The sequence below is a fragment of the Micropterus dolomieu genome, linkage group LG02 (assembly GCF_021292245.1).
Source record: "Micropterus dolomieu isolate WLL.071019.BEF.003 ecotype Adirondacks linkage group LG02, ASM2129224v1, whole genome shotgun sequence".
In the NCBI taxonomy this organism is placed as follows: Eukaryota; Metazoa; Chordata; class Actinopteri; order Centrarchiformes; family Centrarchidae; genus Micropterus; species Micropterus dolomieu.
In genome coordinates, this window is record NC_060151.1 from 20,452,461 (window position 1) to 20,465,105 (window position 12,645).

The 12,645-nt window shown below is 38.0% G+C and overlaps 2 protein-coding genes across 2 annotated transcripts in view; both read left to right on the top strand.

Moving 5' to 3' along the window:
• The first annotated feature begins 3,716 nt into the window (after nt 1–3,716).
• LOC123967463 (adhesion G protein-coupled receptor E5) lies at nt 3,717–11,847 on the top strand. Its single transcript, XM_046043561.1, has 19 exons — nt 3,717–4,029; nt 5,420–5,500; nt 5,705–5,872; nt 5,997–6,149; nt 6,333–6,479; nt 6,885–7,007; nt 7,163–7,206; nt 7,301–7,405; nt 7,716–7,869; nt 8,061–8,183; nt 8,300–8,490; nt 8,582–8,746; nt 8,834–9,028; nt 9,265–9,482; nt 9,591–9,651; nt 9,732–9,823; nt 10,028–10,196; nt 10,281–10,376; nt 10,760–11,847. Exons 1-19 carry the CDS (start codon nt 3,999–4,001, stop codon nt 10,799–10,801), a joined length of 2,358 nt encoding a protein of 785 aa, XP_045899517.1. The 5' UTR covers nt 3,717–3,998; the 3' UTR covers nt 10,802–11,847.
• The window catches only part of ptger1c (prostaglandin E receptor 1c (subtype EP1)), a 4,132-nt gene continuing 2,681 nt past the window's right edge, over nt 11,195–12,645 (top strand). The window contains exon 1 of the mRNA XM_046043287.1: nt 11,195–11,215. Coding sequence (XP_045899243.1) covers nt 11,195–11,215 — 21 coding nt within the window. The remainder of the gene's footprint in view (nt 11,216–12,645) is intronic.

The following is a 12,645-nucleotide window of genomic DNA, read 5'->3' on the forward strand; positions in this document are numbered from 1 at the left end:
ACCTCATTTCTCATTTCATTTGAAAAGAGAAAGGGCAACAAGGAAAATGATAATATGCATCCAAACGCAATAAAGATCAACTACAAAACATTACATTCACCCTGATGTACTGCACTGATGAATTATAGAAGGTGCCACCAAATAATATAATTCATCATAGAACTGTTAAAAGTTGTCAACATAATTCAAGAAACTGCACAAAAAGTTCTCAGTAAGTGTGACAAGTTTGTCACCACTTCTACCACTGTCAATGAAAGAAGGTGTGAGCGGGAGTGACGACTACAAGAGCACAGTTCCTGTATTGCTTAGTAACTATTTTCTCACAACTATATAAAGGAAATGTCATGCTGCCTGTATTGTGGCATTTAGTACAGAGGTTCAGTGTGCTGTACACCGCATTCAAAGCAAGTGCTGGGTTATTGGTGTCGTTCTCACAACATTCATCACAAAAGAAAGTGAGGTGTCATCTCACAAAGAGGAGCTAACCTCATACAAGCCATAAAAGTGATTATAACAATCTTAAAAACAGCTACACACTGTCTAGTTTATGTTGATATGCTACAGTTGATGTTAAGTTCACTATCTTCTGGTGTGAAATGTCTGGCTGTGGCTGTAGAAGTTTTAGTCAGATATAAAGCAATGAGCCTTGTTTCTGCTCATGGCCCATTTTAAAAGAAAGGAAGCAGAAGGGAAAAAGGAAATGGAATTTTGACAGTAAAACTATTTTTATGGTTTTCCTGACTTTATAGTTTTCAACAGAGGAAAAGTCACAAAGGGGCGAGTAGGAGAGAAGAAAGAAAGTTTGACATTCTGACTTTAGTTAGTTAGTTGCTATTTATGCTGTGTTTCTCTTTCTGCTTCCACATGACACAAGACATGAACAGTGTTCTAGAGGGAAATAACAGCTCTGCCCGCAACACCCTCATAATGTCCTCATTATAAACCAAAAGGCCTGTTTTTGGGTTAACCACCAGCCACCTACTATAGTGAAACTTTCAGACATGATGTGGTAGTGCATCACTATCCAGTGTACCATTTTCAAAACAATATCACAAGCTTTTGAAAATATATTTTTCAAGGTGGGTAGAGCATTACTGCTGGTGCAAGAGAAAGTAATTATAAAATATAATAGCCATTATTAAAGTCACATTTACTGGCCCAGTACATTTGCTTGTGGAATGACTTCAACATTATTCCACACTGAAGCAGCCATTGTGATTATATCATCTTTGGAAATATTTACTGATGCACATCAGACAGAAGCTTTCTCTGAAAATAGAACATTTTGAAATGACTAAGTCTAGTCATCACTGTGAGATGAGAGTGGCTTGACCAGACTGCTCAGTCTCCACTCCCACCTTTTTGTTCAGGGTTTGTCAGGAAGTTGTTGAGACAGCTGGGCCACACTGAGGTCCCTCCTCATTGTTTGAAAGAAACAAAAAGAAAACAAACTGCCCACACAAAACATCTAAAACTCTGTATGTACATTATCTTGATATGGGCAGGAAGAAGGTTGTGAGATAACAGGATAAGGCCTGGATGCTTGCCATGATCATATTGGCTGGAAGTCACTTTTTTTTAAAGAAGCCAGAAATAAACTGTTGCAAGAAACTATAGTTCAGTTAGCCAACTCAAGTGGAGTATGGCATGTGTACAGAGGTGATATTTGGCATTTGGGCTCTGACCTCATCACTTCCAGCAAGAATTCATCAAGTTTAACACAACTTAGATCGGGGAGTGATAATAAAATCCTCACGCCAAAATCCATTTTAAACAGAGCCTGACAATGACCTATAATGTGTATTCTATATATGGGCCAGTGGCATTGGTTGCTTCTCAGTTGAAAAAGGTCGCCACATCCCTTTTCAGTCACTTCTAAATGTACTGTAAATAAAGTGCATTTTGTTTTCTTTATATAAGACTTACTGTGCACATTATGATTAACTTTGAGTACAGTAATATGTATTTTATCTGTGGTACTCCTGGCTAAGAACAGGGCACTTAAAATCACCTGACATGATTTATTTTAAGTCAGTGGTGAAAAAGTCCCCGTCTGTTACAGCATGTTTCATATTGTTATTCACATTCTAGTTTTAAATATTACAGCTCTAGTCTCCTGTTTTTACAATCTGCTTTTTTTCAGTCTGTGTCTTATCTTGTTTAAACTTCAAGCAAAGACTCATCCCCCAATATCTACCTAACCAAACAGCTACAATACAACTACACAGAGGCTGAGCTGTAGAACCAAAATCTTTGTTACTTTATATAAAGTGTCACATACAGTGTGACTGCATGGTCACCAAATGTTGTTTAATGTTATGTAACTTTTTCCAAAAGACTTATATATTTTTAAAAAGATAGAAGTTTCCCCAGATTGAACTTGAGCTCCATGATTATCACAGTAATATCTCAGTAAGATCATTTAATATAACATTTAAATCATTATTGATTTGGATGAAGGCTGCACCTTCATCCTTTTGATAATTATGTCACTGGTGGAACAAATTAGTCAGTTCTAGTAAAAAAAAAAATCCCTCCAAACACATATAGGCCCATTTAAGTTTTTTTAAATATATCGGTCATGTTAATGTCAGTACATTTCAAGGTCCGTCTGTGAGCATGCTCTGTAACACAGCTGTAATCCCTAAAGGCCTGCTGTCTGTCAGCTCCATGTTCTTAGGCCCACAATGCCCAAAGCCCACCTCATTGTTTAGAAGTGTAAAATAATGCAATAACCACCCTGCCTATCAGTGAGCACTGGGACAGTGTGTTCAGACCCGAAAATGACCTTTTCAGTGTGAGCTGAGAAAAAAAGTTGCTGACAGTTTAACAATTTGTTTTGTTCCATTAGGTAACTCTTACAAATGTTTACAGCATGTCAGTATTTTTAAAGCTCAAGCCAGTACAACCCACACAAATCTGCATATTAGTGTATAACGGGGGTGTCACCTGTGAAACATGAACATCAAAAATGTGTGAAAAGAAAAGTATACTATGTACTTTAATACAACAGGGTTTCTCAGAATTGCATTTCCTTTTATGTAAGTCTCATTCAACAGACACTTTCTAAAGCTTTTGGTTTAAAGTAGCAGTTAGCATTATTTTTTGTTTTTCTTCAGTAAACATGAATCCATGACCTAAGTATTGTGCTTCATTTGCCCCATTGAAAAGAAGTACAGTATTCCTTCAGGGAATGGGGAATTACATACAGTATACCCCTGTTCTTTGTTCACTTCTTTCCAAATGGAGCTCAACACTGTTTCCATTGTTACATTGTCTCAGAAAGACGCACTCAGAGGCAAAAGATATATATTTGGCATTGCCATAGTTAGCATGCTGCGGGCTACAATTCTGCCTTTGGGAGGGTATACCCACCAGCAGGACTTTGTGAAACAATGGCTCCCTGTTTGTCCCTGAATGGCAGTCCGAACGAGAGGAAAGATACAGAAGGAGACAGAAATTAGCTGTGCACAAACAGTGTTTAGTAACACATTGTTGTCATGGAAATAGAGTCGAGAGAGCTGGCATAATCATTTCCTCTAACTATCACCCCACCCCAACAAGAGCAGAAGTAACTTCTACAACCTCTGTGTCAGGGGTGTGATAGAGAGAGTGAGAGAGAGAGAGATCCCTCCCCTTAAAATCTGACCATGTCAACTCTATAGTGAAAGCAGATGAAGATTCAAAAGAGAGAAACAGACAGACGGAGAATGAGAAAGGAGAGGTCATTGCATGAGATGACAGACTAGTGATTCTAGCATTTTTATATATTTTTTATAAATACTTGCTGCTTTCAGCACTAATTTTCCACTCCCATTAACTTGACTAGTGGTTATAGACTTTATCATTACGTTTTTTAAAATTACAGAAACAACTGGGGCAACTTTGGAAAAAGACGAGACAAGACCTACGTCATCTAAATGTAGAGAGTTCCCATGTTCATGTTTTGATTGTTTTAACTTTCTTTATACTGATCTGACAGTGGTTCCTTCCTCACCATGGCGGGCAGGTGGATCCTCCTGATACTGGGTGAGTCACAGCTGTCATTCATTTGCACAGTAGTTAGGATGAAAAGTCATCTGTTGAGAAAGTGTGAAAAGTCTCTGTGCTCCGAGGAGGGAAACTAACTGGCTGCAGTAGCCTGCAACCTTTTATGAATAGGTAGTCATATTTGTGTATGTTTTCTTTGCAATTTGAAATCTATGATGGCATTTAAACAGTTGCTGTAAAATACTTTTAGTATTTATCATACTCGTAGTAGCATATAGTAAGTCTAGGCAGACATTTTAAAATACAGCTACACAATTTTTAAAAATACTGTAACAGCAATTGGATCTTAAGTCTCACTGGCAAAATTATAATAGTGAGAAACTCAAACTCTGTCACAGTCCTTGATGCAAGACCAAATAAAATAGGAGAAATGAAAGAAGAGTGATGCTGGACACTGCTGCTTATCTTCAAACCTTTTGCTATCTGGGCCCCACTGCACAGAGAGCCTCTGTTCTTTTGCTTTTAAAGTGATATTTTTACACTGTGAGCTCATCGCACAGCAACCACATTACTTGACGCCTGATTATAACCACGTATGCATCTGCTCTGTGCATTGCAACAAGACTGGGAGACATTACACAGTGTCATGATTGCAATCTTAGCACGTACAAGATAGATTTATTTGTCATTTGACAACACAAGGTTGTGTAATGAGATGAAGTCTGTAATTCCCTTAATGCTGTTCACAATGAGCAAATGTTATATACAAACATTATAAAATGATAAACAGAAATTATATCGAGACATAAAAAAAACATTTTAATATTGTGTCGCCAGATATGAAGACAACCTTAATGTACATCATAATGTCAGCTCTTCTGTTATCAGAACCCCCTCTTGGAAGTTCTATTATGTAAATGAGTTCCTCCTTCAGTAACTTAGTTCTCATAACTTGGTTAAATGGTCAGTTCTCTGTATGGCTAACTGTTGATAACTGGGAATATACCTCCTTGTGATTTGGATGAACTGACCACAATGAATGCATATGTTCCCATATACAGTACATCACACCCATCTGGTGTCATTTAGGCGACCACAGAATTGAAACAGCACTATTTTGTGCTTATACCATGGCAGCTGATGTTTCCTCATACATATGAAGCACAGTTCTCCAGACAACCATGTGTTGTTGGTTTTGAATTATGGTGCAGATGCTGTTGGAACAACCTGAGGAAATGAGGGTAGAAAATGAGGGAATTTACCTTTTCTGCAGAGCCTTTTTAAAAACTCAGAGCTTTTCGAGTGATTTTTATGTTGTCAAACTGATCCTTTAATGTCTCAATTGCTGCACTGAAAAATCTTATTGTAAGATGTAAGCTGTTGTATTAATGTTCAGAAGGTGATGAACTGTGGCCTGCTTGCTTTTCAGTTCTGTGCCTTTCCCTCAACATGGTCCTGTCAATAAAATCCTGCGATAAAGGATTTATTTTAGAGAAAAATGAATGCAAAGGTATGAAAAGCAAACTTATCTTAACACATAACCCACCATGACGTGTGTTTTTATGGCTTTTGAAATCAAATAATATATAAATATAGCAAGAATTTTTATGTTTTGTAAGTTCCTGACAAACAGGCTATTCTTAGTTTTAGATCCATCTCAAATTCATTGAAGCACTTATTTGCATGATCTTTTTCACATTTCTCTTTCATTAAGATGACAATGAATGTGCTGTTGATGAGAACAATCCTGATGATTGGCCATGTGGAGAAAATGCAAACTGTACCAACACGGTTGGCAGCTTTTTCTGCCACTGTAAGGATGGCTTCAGATCTTCAACAAACACTGTGAATTTTTCACCTGAAACATCAGCAACATGTAAAGGTAAGTAATCTTGTATATTGAAAAAATGATGGCAGAGACTCTGAATGAATTTTCTTTTTCAAAAGTTTTACTGCTGCAGTCATCGTCTAAATACAAAAATCATGTCTTTTTCTTTTGCTTTAAGATATCAATGAGTGTCTGGAAAACGAAAACATCTGTGGACCTTATGCCACATGTAATAACACAATTCCACATTATTTATGCACTTGTATTGATGGATTCACTTCCGGGACTGGAGCGGGACATTTTCACCATGGTGACAACGTTACATGTAGAGGTAAGGTGCTTTTCAGTACCCTCTCTATAATAACAAATTGTGGTAGGTTATTGTTGTCACCATCTGCTGCAGTGACATAGTGTCATGTGATCTCTTTATGTGTTTAAGGTGAGAAAACACTGATGGCTGAGCGATGTTTTCCTTTCTCATCTATTCTTAAATGTCTGCTTCCTGCTCATATAGATATTGACGAATGTCAAAAGGAAAAGGGTTGTGGTCAGAATGCAACATGCATCAACACACCAGGCAGTTTTCACTGTGTCTGTAATGCTGGCTTTGGGCTGAAATCAGGCAAATCTACCTTCGCTGTGAATCAGGAGCAATGTGAAGGTGAGGACTATAACATGATGACGCAAAATACATCTAGTAATTAGTCTCACATTGTTTTATAAAATACCTAAAGAAGGTCACTTTCAGATGTAACTTGATGTGTTTCTAGATTTTGTTTAATCAAATGACATGGTTTTCATGCTTGAATGAAAGTTTTAATATTTTTTTCAGTATAGTTTGGTTACAAAGGAATAACAGGTTTTTAAGAGAAAATTATACCATAAATGGCTATCCTGTTTTTGGTTCTGTTGGGTCTGCTTTATGTTTTTTTATCCAATATCTTTCAAAACTTCTCAAGCACTATTTTGGATATGAATTGGATATGAATGTTTTTATTGTTTCAATAGCACTGACTGAAACATACAGAGTAACCATTTGCCTGTCGCTGATTTGTTTCTGTTTTAGACATATGTGTGATTAATAAGACAATCTGTGGAAATGGAACCTGCCACCGCGGAGCCAGCGGCCACTACTGTGCATGCCACAAAGGTTTCACTAACTATGGCAACAAAGAGGCTCGCTGCACTGGTAAGGTCACATCCATCCAACATCCATTACTGGACTGGTGTTTGTTGTTCAGTAAAATATATAAACAGAATATTTTAGTATAGATTTTTTCATAAAATCAGTGCAATGATCATCAGTAAGCACATTTAATGAAACAAAACTTCCTGTTTCCTCAGCGTTAAACTGTGATGTTGTCAAAGATATTGACAATCTGATGGAGGTAAAGCCATACCAGAAACAAGAAACAGTCTTCATACATATATTTAAAATGTCCATTGTCTCATACTTCTGTTTCCTTCTCCCCAAACTCTTAGGAATTTTACGTTGAACATGTTATCATAACGCTGTTGAAGAAAAGCTATCTGGAGCTTACAGGAAGTGAAGATCCAGCAGAGCAGGATGGAGAAGACATGCTAACGGTATTTCTACACAAAGAAATTATTAAAATTCAGTTTGATTATGCAAAAAGCTTTCAGGGAAATAGGGGGCGGGGTGGGGTGGGGTGGGGGGATAACCCATTCCCACACAACCAGCACAGAAATAGGAAGTTCCGCCCCTTCCGAACTCTGTCACATGGTGCTCAGAGGTCTGTGCACATCTTTGTGGACTGTTTATGTTGACCTGAGGTGGTGTGCAGCCTGACAGTCTTCCTCGGTCTGACACTGTCTCCTGTTTCTCTCTGCTCATGCTTATGTTGCTTCTTCTCCCCCTCCTCTCCGGTGGCTGTAGAGACTGTTGTCTGTGATCGACGAGCTCTTGTCTGGCGGAGCCTTCAAGGACAACAGGAAGGTCTCCACCTTTCTGGACATAGTGGAAAAGATTCTGAGGTTCATAGGACCTTTCATTAAGCACCCCAGGACAAAGAGATCCTCCAATCACACAGGTTGGATATAGATTTACACATAGTGAATAGCTCAGTGTGTCTTTGCTTTCTTTGCTTTGGTTTCTTATTCACAAAGATATGTACAATTCAGTCACAGCTGTTTGTCAAGATGTTTATGCTTGAATCAACTACAGTATTAACAAAGAAGCAATGCATGTTGCTAAAAAGCTGATTTTGGTATCTGGTTCCAGAGCTGGAGCTGCTGGTACATAAGGGGGCTGACTTACCCCAGGGAGCTGTTAATTTATCATCTAAGCTAGCTCAGCTGGACATCCAGTTGGAGACAGCTGGTGGAGATCCGTCCTATTACCCTGGTAATGTACATACAATTAACACATTAGTAACCATTTTCATTAGGACATAGATGACTCTAACAATGAATGTAATGAAAGCCAACTTACTTTATGTTATACTGCTTTGATTGTGAAAGGCTTTACAGCAGTGTCCTTGCTGAGTTATGCAAACCTGGAAGACTCTGCAGAAGGCTTCTTTAGTGGGATGAAGCCACAAGCGGGCCAGAGCTTTAAGATCAACTCTAAAGTCACGACTGTCACCGTCAGTAACACAAACACAAGCCACCTCAGAGAGCCAGTCAAATTAACCTTCTACCACCTGAAACAGGTAGCATATAGTTTGCTATTAAGGATAATAATCTACCTTTGCAGGAAAACATTACTTCTATAATGGACATTTTCTCTATTTTGTTTCACAGTCAAATGATTCAAACCACATCTGTGTGTTCTGGGATTCCTCGGAGAACGGTGGGACATGGTCTGCTCGTGGCTGCATTGTGGTGGAGTCCAACCCTGAATATACTGTGTGTTCCTGCAACCATCTCAGCAGCTTTGCTGTGCTCATGGCGCTCTATGAGATGGAGGTTGAAGCTGTCATTTACATACATGATGATACATAGTTAATAATTTCTATGCTCTGTAATGTAACCTCTCTCTCTCTCTTCCAACAGGACAAGTTTGAGTTGCAATTGATCACCTGGGTAGGTCTGTCCCTTTCACTAATTTGCCTGTTCATCTGCATCCTGACGTTCTCGTCAATTCGCTCCATCCAAAGCCCAAGAACCAGCATCCACCTGCACCTCTGCATCAGCCTCTTCATTGCAATCCTTATCTTCCTTGCAGGGATCACTCGTACAGAGAACCAGGTACTAATACTTCTGCACTGTCTAGATGCATGCAGAAACATTTCTGACACCTTCAAGTACAGCAGAGGAGTAGATACTAAGAAACATCACAGCTACTGAATGATTTATGTGGGTGGTGAAGATTTATAAACAAAAAGTCAGCAAGTAGTTTCTAACTATTTCTTTCTTACCAGATTTCTCAGCAAACTTTTTCACACTGCTGTCATCCTGATCCTCATCTCTCCATAATGCATTAGGTTGGCTGTGCAGTGGTCGCAGGGCTGCTGCATTTCTTCTATCTGGCAGCATTTTGCTGGATGTGTCTGGAGGGTATACAACTCTTCAGGATGGTAGTCCTGGTCTTTAACATCAACTTCAAAACCCTCTATATGATGGCAGGTGGCTATGGAGTCCCAGCTGTAATTGTCGCTGTCTCTGCTTTAGTTAATGCCAAGGGATATGGCACTGAGAGATAGTAAGTGCCCTCTACTGGTGATGATGTTGTTTTATCTTTCATTTACACCTCAATCACAGGTTATTTTGACATATAGTCTGCTCAATAAACTCTCAATATGCATTGCAGTTGCTGGCTAAAAGTGGATTTCATTTGGAATTTCTTCGGCCCAGCCTGTTTCGTCATCATTGTCAGTGAGAAAATTATTGAAAAATATCCTAAAATTGACTTCAGTGCTTTTTTTTAAACTTCATCTCTGTTGCCTTTCAGATTAACGTTTTCTTCTTTCTCATCACGGTGTGGAAGTTGGCACAGAAGTTCTCAAGTTTAAACCCTGACCTGGACAAACTGCAGAAAATAAAGTGAGTCAGCACAATCTGCCTGTACATGTATGTATGGACAACGTGTGTTTGTGTGTGAACATGTAAGCATTATATTTGGAACTATACATATTCTACACCCACTAAAGAGAAACAGATAATAAAAATATTATTCCCCAAAAAAGTAATTTCTACCCTGAGGTACAGTGTGCCTCAGATTTGACCCATGTTTACTTTCTCCTGCAGGGCATTCACCATTACTGCAGTGGCTCAGCTCTGTGTGTTGGGCACCATGTGGATCTTTGGTTGTTTCCAGTTTGAGGAGAGCACAATAGCCATGTCTTACCTCTTCACCATCTTTGGCAGCCTTCAGGGGGTTATGCTCTTTGTCATGCACTGTCTGTTTTCTAAACAGGTCCGTCACGCTCTTCTCTAAAATAAAGAACAAGCTCTGCTACTTTTTTCTGGTGTCAAAACTCAATTTGCATTCTGATTTTAGGTGAGGGAAGAGTACCGAAACATCCTGTCCAGATTATGTGCACCTAAGAAGAAGAGCTACTCAGAGTTCAGTTCCTCACACTCCAGCAAAGCCCATGTAAGCAGTTATTTATATTTCACACCAATGTCTCTGATTCAGGTGGAATGACAGTGAAGTTAAACTGTTCTCTATAATAATTTTGCAGTCCACATTCACTAATTTCATCAGAATGCAACGTAGCAATGTGCTGAATAAAATGTGATACAGTATAATATTAGTAAAATTTATTTGGATCTGTAATGTAATTGCTTAAGAGATTTGAGTCATTGGAAGTTTAATTTTATAAAGCTTCTAAAGGCAAAACACATCATTCTTTTTCCATGATATTAAAAGGACAAGGTATTTGATTAAATAGGAGATGTGAAGTGAAGCATGTTATATCTTGGTAATGAAAGATTGTTGTGACTATTTGGCTTGTCTCTCCCCTCTATGGTCCCCAGGCATCCAAGAGCACCCAGGACACAGGAGAGTCTCACATTTGAGGAGCTAAACAGTGACGTGAGAGCAAATTCTGATTTATTTCCTGAAGACTGTCATCTCAGACATACGGTCAACTTACTGCCCTGCGAATGTAGCCAATGCACCAGTTTACTTTACTGAAAACTGTTATTTTATTATTTTTGTTTTTGAGTTGGTAGATATATAAGACTGGAGTAAAAATAGAACTGTTATGAAATTTAAGCAAACTTTTAAGTTGAACCAAGATTAGTGTGCTTTACTTTCATGCCAACATTTATTTTATTCGAGTATTTATCAAATGGTAAATAATGTCACTCGTTTTGGAAAAATAAATGTCCAAATGTTTAGATTTTTTCATATGTGGAAAAAAATTATAAATAATATTATGAAGACCTGTTTTATCAGGTAGATCGAATATGGCTTGTTGTGTCATTCAGGTACTATAATCAACCAGTAAAGACAATCAATATTTCTGAGGCAAGTACTTTTTTCTGTATAACTTGTCCACCATATTTAAATTGATATTTTCTAAATATGACCAACAACAAGGGGGACAATTATGAGACAGAAACAGATTTTAAATGTATATATTTATATGCATATATACGTGTGTGTATATATATTATTTATATATATATATTGCCGGGCAATGTAGTATTATTACAGTAAGTGACTGCATTCCTGCTACATGTTATATGTATTATATCTCATATTTGCAAAGAGTTTTTTATTTACCAAGTTCAGATAATAGACATTTCAAAATTTTTCATGTTCAAGATAACTTTTGTTATTATTGTCACTGCTTTAAGCATGTTTGGATTTTTTGAATGGTGTTTGGTCAAATAGTTATCTTTTATTCTGTATTTCCAATTTACATATTATGTCTTTTACGGTGTGAATTATTTAAATGTATCTTTTTGTAAGTGTTTATAGACTTTTCATGCCCCTTGGAAGCTTTAAATTAAATAAAATTCTGATGTTCCTCATGCTTGAGGGCACCGTTTGAAGGTCTTTTCGACCACTGGCTTTGAATTATTTGGTTCAAAATAAATAAATTAGTGTTGCAGGACACATGCATCTTTTTCTGTTAAGTTCCTTATGTCAATAATCTGCCAAACTCATGCATAGATATTTTCTGTCTTCATGTCTGACACTGCTACAAAGCTCTTAGCTAACTGTTGCAACTCATCTGGCTGGTTGACTCAATACAGAGGAAATACAGTGTTAATACAGTTAATGGTATTTTAATGAGCAAACAAACCTTTTATAGTAGTACTGTAAACATGTTAACATTGAAATAGCAGTGCTGATCAAACCGTCCCTCTTTGAACATTCGTAACATTCAACAATAGTTGAGTCACTCCTGATGCATCTTTTGGTTAATTCTCACCTCCTGAGAATTATATTTTAAACAGGAGTGTATATATATATATATGTTTATCTGTCAGGGTGATGTTCAGTGTGGGAGCAGAGTATATTGTTCTTCCTAACAGGATACAGTATAGTATACCAGAAACCCTTGAGGCACGTAATCATCATCATGCTCTTCCTCTTTCGTCTGTCTCTGTGCTTATGTTTATGTGGTGGGTGATAATCATCATGGTACAAGTTGTATAACAGATTCAAATCCCTTTTGTTGAACTATTCATCTAGCCCTGGATCAATACTACAAAATTAATGTTATTGCTGAAATCCCCTCTGGTTCAAAGGATCAGCAGAGGAGAGGAATAGATGAGGTGGTAGGGTGGAAAATGCAGGTCCAGCATGTAGAGATAAAATTGCTGCCTAGCCTCTGGAGAGAGAGACAGTCAGATAGTCAGACCAGGGAGGAAAAGAAACTGTCGGGGGGGGGGGGGGGGGGGGGAAA

Excerpts from the sequence above, each read along its gene's own strand:
- LOC123967463 (XM_046043561.1), top strand. The coding sequence starts at position 3,999 with ATGGCGGGCAGGTGGATCCTCCTGATACTGG. Across the intron at positions 6,480-6,884 it reads GAATCAGGAGCAATGTGAAG|ACATATGTGTGATTAATAAG; the intron begins GTGAGGACTATA and ends TTTCTGTTTTAG. Across the intron at positions 8,747-8,833 it reads TGGCGCTCTATGAGATGGAG|GACAAGTTTGAGTTGCAATT; the intron begins GTTGAAGCTGTC and ends CTCTTCCAACAG.